The following is a 22,162-nucleotide window of genomic DNA, read 5'->3' as shown; positions in this document are numbered from 1 at the left end:
TACAAATCAACAGGAAGATGTTCCACGCCTATTACCCTTAAATTTCTAGTTTCAGAAGTTAACACCCTAAAATGTTTTCTTTTTTTTAGAGGAAAACAACATGCATGTGATACAAGAGGATGACAATTTAAAGGCAAAACCAGCATAAAATGTCCTTGTACAGTGTCTGGATTGGCTCTGCTGGAAGGATGAACACCGTTTTCCCAAAGAGAGAGCTGTCTAACATGTCTGTCTAAAGCCTCCCATAGCTGTTCAATTAGTCACTATAAAGGTCGCAGCTTAAGTTTTACATCATGTTCATGCTCATCATCCTTCTCAGTGACAGCTTGTGCCCTGTGGATGGTGGTATTGTCATCCTGGAAGAGACCACTGTGATCAGGATGGAAATGTTTCATCGTAAGATAAAAGTGATCACTCTTTCCTCTGAGGCCACAAGTGGACCCACACCATGACAGGAAATTGCCCCCAAGAGCGTGACAGAGCCTAAACACCCCCTCCTTGTGCAGGTCAAGCATACTTATACTATTGTCTAGGTGTGAAAGCCACACTTGCACTCACTCATGACACCCACTTGTCTAGATATGGTGCAAAATGACTTTTCTGACCATATCACACCTCTGTAGAGCAGTGTCTATGGTTTTTGCACCTCTGAACTCCTAAATACTAGTTTGACTATGCGATGAATCACCTAGATCTTTTCTTTCTTGTGATCTCCAAAATCAAAGTCAGTTGGGCCTGCTCAGCATTTTTATTAATGTCAGAAAGCCTCTAAGGTAACAAGTCCCCTCACTGTTGGGGTCAAGCATTCAGGCCTGTACTGGTTTTTCCTTTAATTTGTCACCCGTCTGTATTTTGCTTATTATTCCTGCACTTCACTGTGCAGAATGACGTATGTTCAGAGTCTGACACTAGAAAGCTATTTGCACATTCATCTGTTGAAGGGGGAAAGTTTCTTGCACATTGAGAATGGACTTTTCAGTGAAGCATTTTCACATATCTAAAATCATGTCTAGCTTCACTTCCCTATAAAGAGTGGGAAAATGAGAGTATAAGCAAAACTTTCATAATAAAATTTGTTTGGGAAATTATTACATCTTTTTACTAGAAATGCCTGAGTGATTCATTTTCACATTAATTTTTTTAACTTAAAAGTGATAGACCTTAAACTCCCACCCTCGTTGTAAAGAGTTGGCTGTGGCCACCCGTGAAGAGGAATTACCATCAGTCACCAACATTTTCAGATGAGCCACTGAAAGATGTGTCATCACCCACCTGAATGCACCAACATCAGACTGTGAAATTGCAGCATTCGACATTCAGAGGTATCTGCCCTGCAATGCTGCCCTGTTAATTTAATAATTCATTTTATTTAGTTGGAGTATGCAGCAAAGGTAAAATGCACAAAGCACTGACACCTCCCACTCATTGGTTTTGGTTAAGAGAAAAAATGTCAGAATGCACTTTGACACATAGATGGTCTACCTCTGCGTCAGCAAAGCTATTTCTATCTGTAAGATGGGAACACTGATGATGTTTGAAATTATGTCATAGAGTGTATGTGTGTATAAGGTTTGTGTGTGTGGGTAATACTTTAACATTTTGTGTTACCGTGGGGTTGAAACATGGCGGTCTAAATGAGGCTGTAGTGGTTAACAGCTGCAGAACAAATAGTTCACCTGCAGAGAACATGTGTAACATTTTTCATCGGGTCCACTTGCAAATCAGTTGATATGTTGCAAACAATCATTTAGATGAAGAACAGTTTTTTTCCCCCAGTAACCTGTCAGGAAATGTATAATAACAATGCTGTATTTTTCAGTCCACTCCTTTAGTGTACATTTAGGATTTGTAGACATTGCATGTATGTTTAATCTGTTGCCTAGGAGACATTTTAAAGTTGTGTGTTACATCACCTGAAACTACATGACATTGCGAGCCCCACGTTTACTTCACTCTCATTATGAGTGTGTCAGGATCAAAATGACTTGCATGACATGTCATTCATCACAACGTAGGGCCATAAATTAAGGATTAGTTTTGGTTTCTGAACTTTGTGAGTGATTAATTTCAACCAAGAGGGTCCAGTGTCGAGTATAGTGAGTACAGAGTGAGTACAGGTACAGTGTCAGCTGCCACATTGGGGAGGTTGCAAAAGAGTCGAAGAGAAGTTGCCCAAGTATAAAGTGTAAGTGTTGTATCTGTGTTTGGATATGGAAATAAAGACAGTATCCCATCATGATTAGATTCATTATCTTCTTTCAAGGTCAAAAATGCTGGACCTTTATATTGGCTCTTCGAAAAAACTTGTTATTATTGAAAAAATGTTTTATTATAGCATTTTTATTTCTCATTTGCATTAGTCTCATTGCCAGCTTGTCAGTCATCGTGTAAAGCACTTTGAATTGCACTTATCTGTGCAAAAGGTGCTATACAAATTAAGTTTGATTGATTGATTCAACTCTGCATGCATGCTCTATAATGCAAAGTGTAGGGTGTGATAATTAGTATTAGTGCTGGTCATTGATTTTACATTTTTATTCAATTTCATTTTAGAAGCCAGCATTTTCACTGAAAAGTTACCTAATACCTACAGTAAGAGGACAATTCAAGGAAGCGGTGGAAGGTGGCAGCCCAGAGATGAGTCTGACTTACTGACATGCATCTGTGCTCACCTATTTCAGTTTTTTTTCAACGGGGACGACACTGGATCAGTGCCATGGCTTCACACTGTAAATCTGCTAAATAAGGAACACGATGCCAAGTGGTTATTGCTCAGGGCAATGTAGCCCTCAGGGAGTCTGTCTGAATGGACCTTTTTCACAGCAGACATGTTGACCTGTCAAAGCAGGAAAAGCACAGGTGTAAATAATAACACTAACAATGGCTCCATTCCATTAATTGTCCCAGTGAGTCATGTCAGTGAGCAAGTCCAAAACCAGAGCGCTGGAACTGGCTTCACCTAAATGCAATGCAGCCATCATTGATGTTATTAATTCCGCCTGTGCTTGTCCTGCTCTGACAGGCCAGAAAGTCAAAATGTGATTTTATTATTACATACAGTAGCAAAACAAGACAAGTTGGGGTCAAACTCACATGTTGTCTTGGGTTTAGTGTGTCTATGAAAACAGGTTAGTCTGTGTCTAAGCAAACACTTTAAGATCCCCTCTGGAAATGTTTAAAGATATATATGAAATACTCTATTTTGAATAATAATTTGTGTCTGACATGTTTTTTTCCACAAAAAATAGTTCAGTTATCTTGTTAAAATCCTTTAAATTAAATCTACACCTTTTTCCTTCATTAATTCCCAGAATCTATAAATATGAAAATATATTTAATTTCAGAAGTTTAACTGTTGAACACAAGACGTCTCCTACTTACTGAAAAGTCAATTCTCACTGTTTGTGTACCGGAGGCTTCAAGTTTCAACATCACACTTGCGTAAGTTGAATATTGGACCAGCATTGGCTTCCAAACTATTTATGATGTCACAAATCATGCTCGTAGGCCCGCCCCTTAAAACTGGATTTTCAGTGATCACAGAGAAACTTTCCACTTTCAGCAGATGAATGTGAAAACAACTTTCTGGTGTCAAACAACTCTGTATATATCATCCTGCACAGTGAAGCTCAAATATTCAATTGTCAGAACAAGAAGAAAATCAAATATTTGAGTGGAGGGGGACTTTAAGTACTGGATATGGGATTGGCATGTTATTTTATGGTTTCATATTGTATTTATTATAGGACAATATGTAGCAGGGTGATTCTCTGAGACGGGGCCTTTTGGGTCATACCATTTTTGAAAAAAATTGGATTAGGTAAACCTTTGAGAAAATACATTTTCCCACCTCAGGCATGAAATCTCAATCTTTATAGGTATTTCTTTCCCACTAAAAGCTTGGACCCTGTGTGAATGTTATTTGAAAAGATATTCTTGTAGAAACTTAATAATCAGATGTCCCTTGTTTAAGATGACTTATTCTAAGTACAATTTTAATTTTACTGGTAATCTTAATTTTTAATGGTAATCTTACCATTTGACCGCCAAAGCGGGTCATGAGAACTTCATCTAACATTGGCCTTCATATTTTATCAAAAATATCTATTAACATTAGGATTAAATTAGACTTTCATATGTTTTTGATTATCCTGTAAATTGTATGCACAGTTCAGCGAACATTAACCTCATATTTCTTATCATCAAAACATTAATAAAGTCAGCATGACAGGGTTGAAAATGATAACAGGGTTGAAGGGACGATCAATACTTCAATATGGTATGGATTTATTTACCTGAAAATTAAAAATTAATTCTGTGACATTCAGTAAAATAGAAATTGAGTTTAATTAAAGTTGACAGAGGGCAACAATCAGATTTTTCAACTGCCATATGAAAAACACATGAAACAAAAAAACATTTTATGTATTTTAATTAAAATTCAACATTAAATCAAAAACATCAAGCATAAATTCATCACAGACATCAATGGAATAGATCTGTCCATATGGTCAGCAGTAAAAAAAAATCCCTATAAAATGTACAACATAGGCTACTGTGAAGAAAGCTACATACTATTGTTTAGTACATAACATGGAACTCTAAAAACGTGACTGTAAAGTGTTGATTTACACATCCTTTATTCAGAAAGCCTGGCCCACACTTCTTTTTGAATTTCCATATGTCAAGATGTCACAGGCTTAGAGGCAAGATGAGCTCAAGCACATCATCAGACAGATACCATAACGCATCCTCACAAATAGGCCAAAGTAACCTATTTGGTCCGACTCGGTGCATGCATTTAACTTGAACATGGGTTTCATCCATGGCAAGGATTATTCCTGGATACAAATCTTTATCATATATGAGCACAAACCACTGTCCTAGCAGCTCTGGGTCTTCTTAATGGATTTATGTCTGCCTGTGTGACACAGCAGCTGGCTTCTCATGGTTGCTGGAACTGCTGGTAGGTTTGATGGCATCCTCTCAAGTGCCCGCTCAACAGCTTCACCTTCAACAAAGAGCAACTTGATAGATGTATTGGTCTCAAAAAGGGCCTTGAAGAGACCCTTCAAGACTGCTCCAACACCATCTGGTGCTCTCTTACGATGGCTGACCTCAAAAAAATTTAAATTCCCTGCCTTGATGCCTCTTTTCTCCAGCTCAGTGCTAAAAAGTATCACAGAAACCTCTGTGTATGTTGCCTGCACATAATCCAATACAGGGTTCAGATGCTCCCATATAGCTGCTGGGCTTTTGTGCTTTGATAGGGATATCGTGCCGAAGCAGGTCGGTTCCTGGTTACCACCCACATAAACAACCCCTGTGTGTAGTGTTGCCTGCTGGTGAGGTGATCCAAAGTGCACTGCTTGGATTTCAGAACTCTATTTGCAGGTAAAGTTCTCAGAAAAATCTATGTGAATCAAGCATTCATCAGTGGCTATGCTCTTCCTCAGCTCATGGTAGCAGCCTAATATTGAAGAAATGCATCTTGAACTTGCTCAGGAGTGTGTGGAACTGCTCAGCAAGTTGCTCCTGGGTGCCCTCAACTATTTGTTTAACAAATATCTTTACTCTTGGCCCCTCCTGATCATTCATTTTTTTCCTTTCTCTCTTTTCTTCTTTGCAGTTTTTACACGGTATCACAGCCCACAATTTTAGTAAGTCTCTCAAGATTTGACGTCTCAATAAGTTTCAGCTGACTCAGCTCAGATGTCTCACCATCAGACAGGGAGGGGTTCGCAACCCAAAAGGGACGTAGGCGGCAAAATGCAGGGTATGAGATCATCAGATTGTTCTCTGCTAGAAATTCGGTGTGAAAGTTTCTCAATATGTCTACAAGGAACTATTTATGCATCTCTACTTCGTTTCCTGTAATGATTGTTATGACATAATCTCTTGTAAAGAGGGTATTTACGTTGTTTTTAAATAGATGTATCTGCACACTTGTTGACAGTCTGTTAAAGTTGCTCAGGGTTTTGCTCTTCAAAAAGTTCCTGCGTTTCTTTGAATACCCCAATGCACTTTCTGATCATCTCTGCAGCTTATACTTTTTGACAGTCTTTAACTCTTTCATTTCTGATATTCTGGTATTTTCTCTTGATGTAATAAGGGCTTCATGGAGTAGTAAAGTTTTTTTCTTTCACAGTACCATTCTTGATTCAGTTCACAGGCCTTGGATCTTGGAGATTCATTATGTTTTGCTGATTGTTGGAGCCTCTTTTTTGTACTTTTCTTTAAATCTCTCCTTTCTGTGTGCATGTTGAGTTGTGCTATTTCTTTGTACAGTTTATATCCTGCTCTTTGGGATTCTTTCTTTCCCTACAAATGTTGCCTAAAACAAAACCAGGCAATAAATAATTACAAAAACTGCAGCCAAGCATAAGCATATTGATTATCAGGACTTTGTGGAGGGGTGTTGATAGTGCTCAATGCTTACTTTTTCTTCTGTCGTTTTAAGCATTCTTCCACATCTTGCGCTTATGTTGTTTAGCTCTGTCATTCAGATCCCTGATGTTCTTTTCCCCTGCAACATTTAAGGTTTTTAAATGATTTATGAACACATAGTTATATCACAGTTTTTGTGTGCAACATGCCTATACAGGCAATACTGTATAAGAAGATATAATAATCTAGCTTGATGAAACATTTGAGATAAATTGGTATTGGTAGAGGGGTACAGTAGGCAGTATTTTTTTCCCTAGGATGGCGAAGTCAGGTCATGCCTCTGATTGGCTCTGACCCTAACAAACGACGACAACGAGTAGGCTACCAGCCAATCGGAGGCAGAGTGAGGGAGAGTAGGGCGGGTCATTCTGTCGCCATCCTCACAAAAAAAAAAATACAATAAAATCTACCACCTGTAGACAGGCGCGACAGTTCCCGTACCTGCCGCCCCCCGCCCTCGAGAACCCTACCGGCAGGTTGGGGCACCTTAGTAACCTACAAGTGCAGCTCTTTGTTGAGAAGAGAAAAGAAGACATTAAAACGTTTCTCTTCATCAAAGATGTTAACGAAGGTAAGTCAGCAGCACCTCAGCTACCGGGGTTTCCAGGAAAAAAAAACACAAAACAGTAGAAAACATCTTTTCAAACGTTCATGCTCCAACATGACAACACTAGTTTGGAAACTTTGTCCCCTTCACACTTTGAAGTTCAGTATATCTTACTGTGACATAATTACAACAACACTATGTTTTTACACCAGCAACCTAATGGAGTTAGTACTGTGAAGTACTTGATGTTAAGCAGTTAAACTTTCAAAACTATGAAGATTTATTGTCATTACACTGAAAACTGGGTAAAAAAAAAAAAGAGTGTCAAGGGGGAAAAGACAAATGTACTGAATGTATCATCTTAGCAGAAATTATTTGAGGGAATTAAACCAGTAATTTATAGGCACCTGTAGACTACAACACAGGTGACAGCTGGATGTCTGAACTGTGGTAATGTAGCTAGATGTTAACAGACAAGAGCAACATCAGCAACCTGTAAACTTAAGTCTCACTGCTGCAATAATTAAACTCCTTTGGCCTAATTCTAGAAAATTAATTAAAGAATTTTAGGGCACAGTTTTCTATTTCAAGGGCACAAATGCATTGCAAATACATTCATAGACTCACATAACTCATTCTTGTGAACAAATAATAGCACCTGTCAGACTCTGTGCACTCCCATTGATGAAATGAAAATGAAGGAATGGGAATTTATTGGAATATTTATGTGCAAATGTGTCCGTCATGGAAAAAAATGTAATTTTTTCTCATATTAGCCCTGTGTCTTAATTATAAAGGATCAGCTAATGTGCACTTTTTATTACCTGTGTTTAATATTCATAATCACAGCAACTGGTAAATTATGGCATTCCTGGCCATAAACAAAAACAGTGTTATATCAGAAAAACACCTACTCAGAAGTCAACTCCTGTCTTGTTCCTGTTGGCACCAGTTATTTCTTTGAGTTTGTCTTTGAGCCAGCAGCAGTGCCACCATCAGCAGTGCCAGGCTTCAAGCCAGCAACCTGCTGAGCCTGAGGTGCTGCTGACTAAAAAATACACTGAAGGAAAGAACAGATGTCAACTGGTAGAAGAGCATTAGCTACTGTTTCTGTAACCTCATCCAATAGTTTTACTTTTGGTATCTTTGAGGTTATACTGTCACATCCTTTGAATTGCTCAAGCGTACAAGCCTTTAGGCTGTCAGAGGCTACACAGCTGTAGGTATTGGCCTGTTCTTCTTCTGTTTTCTTGGTTTTATGGCGGGTGGCAACCAGCGTTAAGGTGCATTACTGCCACCCACTATGTTGGAGTGTGAACTGAAGTTATCTGCCCCCTTAAACCATCAAACACAAGGAACTTTATACAAAAAAAACTAAATTTGACTGAATGCTAAATTATTTTGATCCGCCCAGTTTCTCTCAGATATTGGAATAGACTCTCTAACCTGGTGGTAAATACATTTTTCAGATTCAGTTCTCCCACTCCAGGCCTCCTGATTTCCTTCTTTAATGTTTCTCATTCTCAAGAGTATTTTTGGCAGTGAAAACTGACATGCTCCACTGATTCCTCTGTTTGACAGTGCTCACATGATCCTGAGGGGGAATGTTTGCCTATTAAGTGCAGTGTTTTATTTAGTCTGGTGTGTCTTACCCTCAGCCTTGTTAAGATGTTCTCCTCCTTGGTGCTCCTTTTAGCTGACCTCACTCGCTGTTCTGCATAAAACTGTTGTCCTGTGTTTGCTTTGCTGTATCACAACTGTGCTGCCACTCTTTAGTGATCCTTCTTTTAATTATTTGCTTCATTTTTACTGAGTGAAATGTCCATGACCTCCTTGTGTTTCAGTGCCTGTTTTGCTAATGCGTCCACAATTAAATTCCCCTCTGTGAATTGTTATCCACATAAATATGATCACAATATTCATATTTTTAAATCTGCACAGAGTTTCATATATCTCATTAACTATATCCTGCCTGCTGTGAGATGTAAATGACTGCAGTGACATTAATGCAGAACACCAATCTGTACACAGAATAACCTCTTTAACTTGTAACTCTTCTGTCCACTATAATGCTGTTGCAATTGCAACTGTGTAATCTGAAAAATGATCTTATTTTCTTCTTTTAACAGAAGCTTGTGAGGCTGGTAAACTAAATGCAAATCATGTGTTCCCTGTATTAGGATCCTTGGATCCATCTGCATATACTAGTACTGGCCTTTGAATTGGGGCACAGCTTTTATCTTTTCTGTTTGGAGAGCAAACAACATGATTTTATCATCAGTTCTCTGTTATGTAGAAAGAGAGGAGTGATTATTAGATCTTTGTGAGTCATGCAGGTTTTCAGGTCTATAAGAAAAAAAACCCATAAAATCTTGTTCATAATGCTTTGATTACATTTTTTATTTTTCATTTTTCTTGATATTAAATATATTCAACACAATATCACCCCCAAGCTGATTGCTAATAGTGATAGATTCAAACACTGTGGCCACAGCATGGGGGACGATGACTGCTTCCGCCCACACAGGAAAACCAAAGAAATGCATCATCCAACTTCATTGTTTCCATTTGGACGGAGGCCGTAACCTACAGCTTGTTTAAGCAAATTAAACTCAGTCATAGGTGGTCACATAATATCTTTCTTTTCATCCACAAGCTTCTTTTTTAATCTTTTATCCTGAGCAACCTATTTTTCAACTGAATTTTACTCAAGACTACAACTGCTGGTTTACAGATGTACGACAGCACCGAATAACGTTTATTCATCAACAACATACAAACTGACATTTGACACTTATAATTCATACAGCACAGTCATACAGTATATGTTAAATGACATGTTTTTGCTGCTTGGAGTGATTAGATGATTAGTATATCTCGAAAGAAGCCACAGTTGCAACTTTGACATGCTCAAGAAAGTACACACCGAAGAGCTGACGCAGCGTCAGGGTTCAGTCTTTGTGGCATGCTGTGAACTTCTCTCTACGTGGTCACTCATGATCAAGCAGTGCTGTGTAAGTTTGGTGTCAAGGGTTAGAGGGCTCTACACCCGTGTTGCCTGCTTGTTCAGACCACATCCTTAGCTCATGCTGCATTCACGTTCTGTATTTTTCTTTTTTCAAAATTACATGCATATATGGATTCTACTCTATTATTAATTCAACTTTTTATGGACGATATGTTTACCAATTTTACTTCGACAGGTGATGTGGCTGTAGTGTGAATGATCCTCCAACAAAGAGCTGTCAATGTGTGTTGTGACACAAAAAGTGGAAATTGTGGAGGTAACCACGCACTTGAATGGTGCTTTTCTAACTGCAATATGCACCATGTGCCATTGATTCACAAAAGTAGAGCTCTTAAAGTTACATGATCATCAGGAATATTTCAGCAGTAAAGAGCAATGAAGAATTTGTTTCTCTGTCTACCTATTTGTCAACCAAACAACTGTGCAGTGGACACACGTTTCTATATAAGACAGTCAGTCAGACATGTATTGTCTTGGTGGGGTATAGGTTTTGTCTCCTCTTGAGGTGATTTTGTGAGGCGGAGCGGAGCAAGACAGGGACAATATCCCTGGGACCTGCTGCTCCTCTTCCTCATCTGATACAGCTCTCGTAGCAATGGGCTTCAGAAGCGGAGCTCCAGGATGGGATGAATGCATTGGCAGGAAATTTTGGGGAAGGACAAGGGGAGTGAGGAGACCAGAACTTGTGCTACTGGATGAGTTTGGAAATGAATAGCCTCTCATGGTATGGAGAGCATATGCAGGTATGAAAACAGGGTGATGCAGGTGGTGGCCAGATGCAACAGATGGGTCTCTACCCCTCCAGTAGTAGTCCCTTTGCAGGGACGGGTGGTGGGCGCTAATGCCTGTGATGGGCTGTGTGCTGCTGGGGACATGGGGTTGCAGTTGGTTGCTCTGGTGAGCAGTGTAGGCTGCAGGGTTGAGCAGGCCAAAGTGAACCTTGATGGCCATTAATTCAGCATTAAGCCTGGTATTTTCTTCTTTCAGGGTCATGAGATGGGTCTCCAACATGTAGTCATTCATCCTCCTCTTTTCCCGTGACCGCTTGGCTGCCTCATTGTTCTTACGACGTTTCTCCCAGTAGAGGCCATCCTTCTTCTCTTCAGGTATGAACTCCCTTTTACGTCGGGGTCCCTTCTGTATCAGTACATTTTCCACATGTAAAACATGGCTGTCTTGGCCTCCGTGACAAGGCAAGGACTGGGACTCCATGGTAGATTAAAAACCTGGTAAAAAACCAACAGAGACCTGAAATCAAGACAAAAAAAGAGTTTAGTCATGTGCGGGAGGTTGAGTGATACTGGTACTTCCTTGTATGGAAGGAATTTTTTTCACTGAAAGAACTGTAGTATTTCTGAAGTGTCTTTTACATGTATCAGTGTGCTCCAAAGTCCACAGCTGTGGACCTATTGGGGAAATATGAAAAGTTAACAATAGGTGATTTTCATAACAAGAGGTTGTTTCATTATAAGAACCGCAAAGAACTGAGTGGGTGTTGAATGTCAATTTTAAATGTAATTGTGTTTGCTCAGATTATTAAAAACTCTATTAAACTGCACATTATGGAAGTATATTAAACAGTATTTACCTTGACTTGTGCCATGTTCTCTAGTAAATATACTTTGATCCACTTATAGGTTAGTTGTAGCCCTGTAAAGTCTGTCCATCTCTTGTCATTCTAGCACATAAGCAGCGGCAAGTAAGGCTACTCATATATTGTTTTTTTTTCCTATGAGAAGCTGCAGAGACTAATACAGCACACTCAGTTGCTCCTAACTCTGTCTAGCACCTACAGTACCCAAACCCCCTCTTCATGACCTAATCTCACCACCTACCTGTTGGTTCGACCACATGAGAAAATGTGATGGGAAAGATTAAATAGACAATAAAGAACGTGGACTTGTGTGTTTGCTGATAAATATGTGGCCATATGCATTTACATAAAACAAAAGCTGCAATAGCTACTTCACTGATCTGCACCATGGCTTGGTTAATCTAAGGTTAGTCAGGCTGTAGGTTTACTGTTGACATTTGAAATATAAAGTTAACTCCAAATGATAGAGATACCTCTCTGTTACTGTTTTTACAAAGTAAACAAAAAGTAAAAATGAAAGACATCTCTTGGTATTGCAGAATTGCATTTGGCACATGTTTTTCTGTGGCCAGAAAGTTTCTCTTTTAAACAGCATTTAGTTCAGTTGGGTGGGGGAGGTGATTAACTGAGCTTTTCATGTTGAAATCACCATCTTTTCAACATCAGCGCGGATTTAAAGAAAGCATTCATTCTTTAGTTCAGTTTGATTTGTGTTTCTCACTTTATCTCCCCCATCTGCATCTTTGATTGACTTGTCCACCTAGTCACCACTTCCCCTTCTCCATCTCTTTCATCTGCTTGCCTCACTTCATTCTTGCTCACTGTGGGGAAGGAGAGGCAAGCCAGCGAGAGTTTGTCCGTTTCTTTGTATAAGGCAGAGGTCAAAGAACAAACAGGAAGATATGTTGAATAAACAATTGTGACGGGAATGCTGGCAGCTTTTATTAAATTATCTTTCACTCGCGTGGGTTTGTGGGTGGTTTCAATGAAAGCTGTGCAAGTAGGATGAACATTGTGTTGAAACCACAGCCAGCCCCCTCTACGTGCAATCATACGCAGGAACACACACAGGTTTACACACACACTGAGCTTACACACGCGCCTTTTAACTCAATGATGTTTCCCTCACACCTTATTCTTGCAAACAAGATAGTAACGGATAAGTTCATTTCTAATTAGATGTCACAAGTGTTTTATTCTAGCAGTTGCATTTGACACTTTGAGCTTTGAGCTGCAAAATAAGCTCAGAATTTCACACATGACACTTAGGGAACTTGACTCTCAGCACAAACCATAACTTCACAGTTGATTACCTCAAAGATTATCATGCAGTGTCCTGTTTAGTTGTGAGTTCTCATTTTTATTTCTGTCATTCACACTAAGAGCAACTTCTCTGTATATTCACTGACCTTACAGTCATATTTTGATGTGCCAGTCACAGTGAGCCAGGAGCATCAAAAGTAAAGTTTCAAAGAGGCCATGCATCCTCTGTGTGGTGGTGAGAACACACACCAGGTTAAAAATATTCAAGCCTGTGCCCAGCAAGAATGTAAACCCTAAAGCCCATATTGTGTTGGTAAATGTGTGTGAGAACATGCACACCTGCATACTTGTGTGTAACACAAAGACAGGGCGTTGTGTACTCTGTGCAAACAAACCCCAAAAAAGCAACAGCAGGAAGAGAGAACACAATAATCATACAGGGAGACACTGAGAAAGAGAAAATAAAAAAAGAGATGGTTCCTGAGTGAAATCTCTCATGAGGCCAAGCTTGCTCACTACTCTGCTGCACATTTGCACCTGTTTCTTATTGACTAATTATAGCCAGCCTGCTTTTTAGTAAGGAACTATCAAACTTCTTCTTTTGGTGTCTATCCGTTTTCTCATACTCCAACATCTGTTGTTGTGTCGCTGGGCGTCATGCCAGTCATTTTCAAAATATCTACCCATAGGAGGAAAAAAATTGGCTAGTCTTTATTCTGTGGTTTTCCACCTCGGTGTTCATGTCTCTTGTAAACTGCCATCAGGGAAATTAGAGTGAATGAATGCTCTCTTAAGGGAATAAAGTATTTGCCACAGTTCTTAGCTTGAATTGCCCGTTAACGCATAAATTCCTTGAAGGGCAGTGCTAAAAACTCATAGGATCAGGCCCTCACTTACTCCTTGTATATTGTAAACGGAAAGCAACATAAGAAACATAACATTCACCTTTTTTAAATTACTGACTCTACACGGAAATGTAAGTATTTCAAATATTCTCAAACTCTATACAGAGTATAAGCAATCAGTGTTATGGTGTAATAAGGGATAAATAGTCAATATCTTTGTTTACACACAGAATAGATATGAGGCTTTACTTGAATTCCAAGTAGGTCTAATTCTCAGGTCAAATGAGGTTTATTTACACTAGTGTAGAACAAGAGCTTAAGTTTCTTTCAGTTTGACACATATGAGTGACTGTTGCACCCAACACAATGATAGTTATTTCTCATGTGGTGTTTGTAGCTCATCACAGTCTCAGACTTCCTACATGTTTGTTGTGCAATCTGGACCAAATAAATGATGCAAAAATATTTCCCTTTGACAATTCACACTGGGTGACCAAAAGAATAGAAACACCAGTACGATGCAGGGTAATATGAAAGCCTGGAAATAAAATACCACCTTATTTAAAATGTTCTTATATCTCTTAATATGTTGATTCAACTCTACTTTTGTGTGGGACGCTGATATATCGAAAGGTGTTTCTGTTCACCTCACAGACGTATATGCAGGACAGAAAGAAACAGCTCACAATACACCACAATCCAAAACAACACCACAATCAAAAGCTCTGACAGTGACAGAAGCTCAACGTATAAACTTTACAAAGGATTTATTGCAGCACAGTTACATTACAGTGATCAAGTGTACTTTTATTATCACACACTAAAAATGTATACTAATCAATTTTAATTCTACAATTTAAATGACAAACTTTTGTCTCTAGGCCATAAAAAATATCCAATTACTATCTTATTTTTGGATAATCAAGATATACATTAATTTCCATATGATTTAGATAATCTGAGCTCATGTGCCATATGTAATTCAGAACAATCAATGATTTAAAGGCCATTAGAATCACACTTTCTCATCTTAATTCCTCTCACATCACAAATATTTACAACTTTAGTAAAATGACCAGATAACAAAATAACCTTTCAGGCTTCCATACTGCAAATAAATATGAGATAAATTTGATTATATGTATATAAAACACAAACCACTGAAGATTGTAGTAAATTTAGTTACCTCTTTGGCAAATTTATAAAAATAATTATGATTATTTTACTGCAAGAAGACTTAAACTCTATTGTTTAAGTCAACTGTTTTGACTTAAAAAATAGAAACACATCGTGTGCAAAACTGTCTACGTTATCTTGCAGATAAGATACAATGCAGTAACACTTCCTCTTCCTCAAACAATCCTTACAAGATAATTTACATTTTTAGGTATGTCTGACTAGAATGATATTTTTAATCACATATATAAAATACGAACATTTAAAAAGCACGGTTACTTATTCCTGTATTTTGGCAAAATAAGTTAATTAGAATTCCAAAGTTTACTGAGTTTACGATCTATATCAAAGCATGCAGCACTATGTTATGACTTGATGAGCACGAGTTAATAGTAGCGTATGTGTAAAACCATCTCTTCTTTGGTCACTAACACTTTAACCATTTCCTCCCCTGTGTCCATTTTCTGTTAGCATGCATAGTCCAAACCACTTTAGATGTGAAAATTAGCTCATGGCCTTACCTTCGACTGTTGTGTGTGCAAAAGTCCACTGCTGCTGAGGTGCCAACGATCTAATTCACAGATATCTCATCCTCATCCGGTACTTAAACAACTTGGTGGCAATGTACTGAACCCTCCTTTGAGTCTGAGTCATGTGATTGACTGCTTACTACATAAGCAGAGGGGGGTCCATAATGTCTTGCTGCTTTGAGCCCTACCCTCTCACCTTTGTGTATCTTTGCTTTCGTCTAACTCTTTGTGTTGCTTTCCTGTCTTTAATTCTGACTGTCCACCTCTACTGTCATATGAAAACTGTTTGACTGCTCCCCCTTGATCTTGATGGTGTTGTGGTGTTGGTGGCTTGCCCAGACAGTGGTCTCCCCTGTATGAAGCTGCTAGCAAGATATATCTGGTGTATTGTATACTGAAATTACACTGGAATTTGCATTTAAGTCCTTACACAGCATTATTTAATTCTTCAAGCAAATCCCTGCAATGTGTTATTGTCTTTGCATCGTTTTTCTGTGTTGTTTGCTGCACTTTAGCTGCATTATTGAACTACATGTTTCATCCAAAGAGATATTTTACATTTTAGGCACTTGAAGTTTTTTTCTGTATGAGTGTTAAATAAATCTTTGGCACCTCAGATTCTCAGAAAAAAGAGAAGTGTCTGGTTTTTGAAGTTGAGACTATGTGTCTGCCCATTTAATATCCTCACACTGATCTGCTTTTTGCAGGTAAATATTGGACCACTTGTGATATTGTACATTATATTAGGACACATTTGTAATTGCAATTATAACACCTGCTTTTGTCATGACTGGAAATTCTTTGTCAACCCACATTTCTATGTATAGACTTTGTCACATGTAGACAAGTTTTTTGTTTCCTGTTGTGATGTGCTTAAAGACGTTATTGTTAAAAAAAAAAAAAATCCACCAGAGGACCACAAAAATGCTCTACTGTTTGTCATATGAGAGAGGACACAGTCGAACTTGTAGATGTCTTCCAAAGTTGAATTTGAGGGTATTCAGACGAGACATCTATATGTGTTCAGACATCGTCTCAATCTAAATGTCAGTTGTTTCCATCAGATGGATAAAACTGTGACAAAGTCCTCATATAAAAAACAGCAGAGTGCACAAACATTTAAATTGAACATCATATTACATGAACCTGTTTTAAACAAAGTGTGGAAAAAATTTGACTGTATGACTCAGAGTTGACAAATTAGTGGACTGACATTTTGCAACCATGACACAATTATTTTTGTTTTGATGTTGGTTTTTAAAAGTGAGCCATGAAATCAGACAAAATCTTCCAGACATTTTTTATGCTTTATTGCAAAACTCCCAGAGTAGCAGAAAACATGAAGTAAATATTTCTGTTTTAATCAGTGAAAACACACTGACAACATGTTCTTTTACGAATGTTTGTGCGTATAATATAAAATGTTTAGCTCCTTATTCATACACATTACATTACATGACGTCATATTAATGCACCAGATGATGTTAAAAACAAATTTATATTCCAGCACATATATTTCCTTTACTTTGACATCAGTGTAAATCTTATATGAATGTAATTAATGGTGTTTAGTTGATTGAATGTACAGTAGTTGTTTTACCCTACAAGAAAAAATACATAGAGGCAACATGCTAAAGAGGCTGAATTGATTTTATTATTTTTATTTAGGAAACATAAGCCTGCTGGTTTGAGTTGAACATCACCATTTACAGCATCCTGACACCAATGTTGGGTTGTAGCTCCCTCTGCTGGTCGCTTGGGGAACATGTGCTGAAAGACTGTGTGGGACCACCTGTCACTGCACATTAAGTCAAAGATGAAATGATGACCAGCAGCAATAAATCAGTTTTTTAAACAATTCTTTGTATCAACAGCAATAATTGGAAAAAAATTAAACGTGACCAACTCAGGAAACTGAACTTGGAAATTGTTTTGCAAAAACTCTAATAAGGCCTGCAGAGCGGATAAATGTAGTTGGCTTGCAATAATTCATTAGCCTGGACTTTTTTTTTTATTTTAATAACAATGCAAGGGAATAGAGAAGGGATATTTAAGATGGATATTTCCTCCGGTGCATGCAGAAAACTGAAAGCTTTTAGATGGTTAAACCACGATGGTGTTGCTGCTGCAGCTTCATGTCTCATGAACCGGCTTTAATTAAAATACAAGCATGAACAAACTTGTTTTGGATCATCATGGCGCTTCTTAAGGAAGAAAAAAAAGTTGTATTTTTTGTATGTGAACCACCATGTCATTTGGGTTACTGTGGTTGTAAACGATTTTCTATGAGTCAGCCTCAGATTTCCCAACTTTTGCAGGAATTTCTTTGCAGACAGTTGAGACGTAAGCTGTTGACATTTTCTTTGAGGGAGGGACATCCCACAGGTTTTCCTTAAACGCATTCAAACATTGAGTTTTTGGTTCTGATGTTAAACAAAACAAAATGAGTACAGAAGTTGCAGATCTGTGTACGCAGACGCAGTTGGAAGATGACAGAGCTGCAAGCCGACAAATAAATGGTTCAACGTTTGGTTTTCCATTGAATCAAAGTGTGCAGGGAAATCACGCAGTGGGGATAGAGGGGGAATACCAGGTCGAAATGCACCCAGTTTCGTTGCCTCAGTCGCCGCTGCTTCACACCGCAGATAAACGGTCACAATCCACAATTTCAATTCAACACAATTCATCTTCAACCTGCTATACGTTCAAACTGAACCCCTCGTTTGATTACAGTCCCAAATCATGGCAAACAAAGACCTGAAATGACTTTTTGCATATTCAGCTGCTATTTTAATGTCATAATATAATTTAACAAACATATAAAAACAGGCTATATTGTTATTGTTATAACGTTTTAGTGGATCCCAGACAGCAACGTAACTGCTGTTTTCTTTCATTTGAAGCCACAGAAAATCAGACAGTAATACCACAGTAAAGGCTGCATTCAGATACCTCCTCTACATCATCTATACATACTATCTTTCATTTAATTTCAAATATACAAATATAGTCTGCTGTTAAAATACTGTTCTGAAAATAATATTGGCATTATGATCAAATAGCACTTTAGGCTTGTTTACGTGTTATCAAATTAATAAGTCTTGTTTGTAGGCAATAGGCAAAAAGCAAACATTTAAAATAATCAGCAGCAGTAATTTTTTCCCATAACATCAGTGCAGCATCAACAGTGGGCTCTGCTTTGTTTTTTCGGTTTATAATAAACGTGACAGTCAAACTGTCCTGTTAGCGTCCATCAGGACTGAGGTGCATCCTGAGTGGAGACAGCCCTGCTGGTGCGCTGCCAAATGGGCTCTTAAATGCCCTTTGAATGTCTGCCTCCATACCAAGACCCTGACCCTGTCTCTCCTGTACGTAGAGAGGCAGGCCGGGGTAGACGGCCGGAGGGGCCAGGTAGGAGGACCGCCAGGGCAGCAGAAGATTGTTACACAGTGCCGTGTGATTCAGATGTGGCACCAGCCAATTCTGAGGTGGGTATGAGAGGGCGGAGGCCTGGTGGAGTGAGCCAGGTGAGGGCAGAAATGCTTGGATGTAAGGGGTGGGATGGGAAGGTGAATCGATGGAGTTGGGAATGTCATCGCTGGAGGAGACCTGCCTCTGGGTATCCATCTCTGCCTCCGCTGACCTCCCGCCCTCCAAACCTGCCCGGGGAGAGAGGACGCGGCCTGGCACAGACAGGGGAAAGACACCTTGCTGTGTGGCACACTTACCAGGAAGAAGACCACCGTGAGGACTTTGTGGATCAAAACCATTACCAACACCTCTAAAACAAGAGACCTTGCTCTCAAAAGGGTGGCTACCTGTTTCTTGTTGCCTCACATGGGCTGGGTTGCTCCTGCTGTTGCCCCAGAGCCCTGCCTGGAGGGAGGCAGCCGGTCTAGGTGACAAGGACAAAGTAGAGGCTGCAGGTTTGCTCTTTTCTGCACTCAGGCTGCTGTGATACTGAAGGCTGAGCACCTGAGCCCGCAGCTGTGTGTTCTCCTCACTCAGAGCCAGCAGCTGACTCTCCAGCATCAGGTCGTTCAGTCTCCTCTTCTCCCTGGACCTTTTAGCTGCCTCGTTGTTCTTGCGTCGCTTGTCCCAATAGATGTTATCTTTCTTGTCGGCTGGGACCATCTCCCTCCTGCGGCGCGTTACGGTGCTTACGTGGCTGCTGCACGTCCGTAGACGCAGGAGACGTCGACTCAACAGGGGGGACCGTGACACGGGTAAGAGGAGTCCAGGGTCTGGATCAAGCTCCACGTAGGCACTGCTCTCCACTGAGGAGGAGGGCTGGCAGGGAGTGGTAGCCCCAGGACCGTCAGGGCTTCTCGGGGTTGACATGGCACTAGACTGGGGGGGATTACAATTAAAATATATCACTTTTTTCTGTGATGTTTAATACTATATATAATACTAAAGCCCTAATGTTCAATATAAGTAAACTGTTGCGTGTATAGGTTACTTTTAAATAAAGGTGCTTGATGGAAACATTGAACTTTCAATTCCGCATTATTTGACAGCAGTAGTTACTTATTCAGATGTTACACGTAATTGTCTACATCACAACATCAATCATTCTTTTATGCAACAGTGAATACATCATTAATAATAATTCAACATTGCTACATGAAAGATGTTTGTTACCGCACAACAAGCTTGTTTTGTTTTTACTTCCTCACATTGTGCTTATAATACTTTTATATTTTTACTGGAATAAAAATCTCGATGCAGGATTTACTTGTAATGGAATTGTTTGCATTGTGGTTTGGTATTGGATCTGAAAACGCCTTCCACCAATTAAAATCATGCTTTTGGTTTACAGCAAAAAAAACCAGCGAAGTGTTCGCTTTGGTCTTTCCTGTAGCCGGCGTTTTTGTAGGCTGTATGGTCTTAAGATGTACTTAAACAAATTATTAAAAATCAAACTTAGTAGCCTTTAAGTACTGGATAACACTGATGCTTCGTCTCCCATTAACAAAGGTCAACATAGCGTTTAGACAATGTTATAATGTAAAACTCGCCGCACTGACCTTACTGAAATGATGACACCTGTGTGATGACCTGGAAGACGCGATCAGCTGAGAGAGAGTTTGTTGTAATTCTGCAACACGCACAGAAACGTACAGCGTTAGACACTCAGACACACTCTTTAATGGTATTTATCAGTGTGTGAATGCTAAACGTTTTCCCGGAGACGTCTGCGCTTACCTGTCATTCACAATCAGCGGTGCTGAAGAGAGCCGAGCTGCTGAGTGGCGCAAACATATACTGTACGCACGCAGCCAATAGCGTTGTGTCATCGCACTGTCTGTTGAAAGCTGTGGAAACAGATCAGGCACCTTCACTTGGAGAGAAATGTGGTCGCGTTCAAACCAACAGGTGCTACTGCAATGAGTCACATTGGATCAGCTGCCCTACTTAATGTGCTTGTTAAGTTACTGCACATCGATTATCAGCACATTGCGTGCAGAACACTGAACCTATACATAGTCATGTTCAATAAGAATAATTTTTATATAGATATAGCTGACTTTACACAGGTGTGTGTATTAAAACGTCAAGATGAAAATGTATCGATCGGTAATTATTAAAAATATCAAATTTAATAGCTTGTAAACAAAATTAGAATAAAATCATAAAAATAAAGTAGAAAATACAAAAATACAAACTCAGAACATAAATAGAAAAATCACGTAAAAGCTGCATTAACCCATGACATCCTCCACAGTTAGTTTCAGTAAATCTACTATGTTTATTGCTCAGCATGGAAACTCAATATATATTTCCTCTCTTCAGATGGAATAAGTGGAAACAAAAAATATTGTGCCACCTTTCTTTTCCATGCACTTTTTCCAACTGGCTGGGGAACATGTTGCTGGATATGAAGGCCCTCTGCCCATCTGGTAGTTTTGTTTCTCTAACTCATTCCTCCCTGAAGCATACAGCACTTATTACTGTATATGTCCCCTGTAAATAATAAACTTTATGGAGGGATTATGAATTGGTCCGCCCATCTGTTTGTCCATCCCCATGTCAAGGTTTATAAGATGCTACCAATGCTTGACGGTTATGTGTTGCATTATTGCTTTTTTTACACATTTTCTAAATTAGACATAGAAGTAGTCACTGTTGGTCAAACATAATGCACACATCTTTGACTAATTTGATTAAATTTGTATTTAATTATCTTTATTGTTTCAAAGCTTTTAGAATTTTAAACAATAACAAGGATTTTTTTTTTTATTTCATCGGTTCATTGCCTATTTTGTGAGGGGACTTAATAGGGCTCACTGGGAAAAACTCCTGGTTTGCTACTTCCATGTCGGCTGTTATCTATACACCACATGGTCTGTCCCACAACGCTCTGGTTGGTCGAATCAAAACTTCAGAGAGACTATATGTTGGCAATAATAATACTGTCAGCCTCACCTATATATGGACATTAATGCTAACATGTTATGCTAAATGTTATCATGTTAACATGTGCTCGTGTTAACAAGCTGCTAAAGCCATGCACTCAGAAACAAACATCACATTTTCTCCACTTAATGCTAAAAATCTCTAAATTTTTTATAAATTCAGCAATTTTTGCTGAGTAATACAGTGTAATGAGCAATACAGTGTCACAAGGGTGCTAGTTTGGTCATATTTATTTACTCTTGTTAAAATATTGACAGGTCTAATGGCTCTGTATGCCGATTGTGTTCACATCTTAAAAAAATGGCAATAAGG

General features: G+C 39.0%; 3 protein-coding genes across 3 annotated transcripts in view; 1 reads left to right on the top strand and 2 right to left on the bottom strand.

The window, feature by feature from the left end:
- Positions 1–6,862: 6,862 nt before the first annotated feature.
- Positions 6,863–22,162, top strand: part of atp8b3 (ATPase phospholipid transporting 8B3) — a 39,386-nt gene continuing 24,086 nt past the window's right edge. Inside the window, exons 1-2 of the mRNA XM_042417028.1 lie at positions 6,863–7,018; positions 11,010–11,128. The gene's annotated coding sequence lies outside the window, so the exon portion shown is untranslated. The remainder of the gene's footprint in view (positions 7,019–11,009; positions 11,129–22,162) is intronic.
- On the bottom strand, positions 9,501–15,751 carry nfil3-4 (nuclear factor, interleukin 3 regulated, member 4). The gene is made up of 2 exons (XM_042417033.1): positions 15,422–15,751; positions 9,501–11,270 (listed from the first exon to the last, which is right to left on the bottom strand). The coding sequence occupies exon 2, from the start codon at positions 11,232–11,234 to the stop codon at positions 10,476–10,478; it is 759 nt and encodes a 252-aa protein (XP_042272967.1). The 5' UTR covers positions 11,235–11,270; positions 15,422–15,751; the 3' UTR covers positions 9,501–10,475.
- On the bottom strand, positions 18,674–20,788 carry si:dkey-172o19.2 (nuclear factor interleukin-3-regulated protein). Its single transcript, XM_042416944.1, has 3 exons — positions 20,639–20,788; positions 20,461–20,531; positions 18,674–19,780 (listed from the first exon to the last, which is right to left on the bottom strand). Exons 1-3 carry the CDS (start codon positions 20,643–20,645, stop codon positions 18,674–18,676), a joined length of 1,185 nt encoding a protein of 394 aa, XP_042272878.1. The 5' UTR covers positions 20,646–20,788.

This window comes from Thunnus maccoyii, chromosome 7 (assembly GCF_910596095.1).
Source record: "Thunnus maccoyii chromosome 7, fThuMac1.1, whole genome shotgun sequence".
Taxonomy (NCBI): Eukaryota; Metazoa; Chordata; class Actinopteri; order Scombriformes; family Scombridae; genus Thunnus; species Thunnus maccoyii.
Note: the sequence above shows the minus strand (reverse complement) of the source record. Positions and strands in the feature narration are given on the sequence as shown.

Excerpts from the sequence above, each read along its gene's own strand:
- nfil3-4 (XM_042417033.1), bottom strand. The coding sequence starts at position 11,234 with ATGGAGTCCCAGTCCTTGCCTTGTCACGGAGGCCAAGACAGCCATGTT.
- si:dkey-172o19.2 (XM_042416944.1), bottom strand. Across the intron at positions 19,781-20,460 it reads GGTGTCATCATTTCAGTAAG|TCTAGTGCCATGTCAACCCC; the intron begins GTCAGTGCGGCG and ends AATCCCCCCCAG.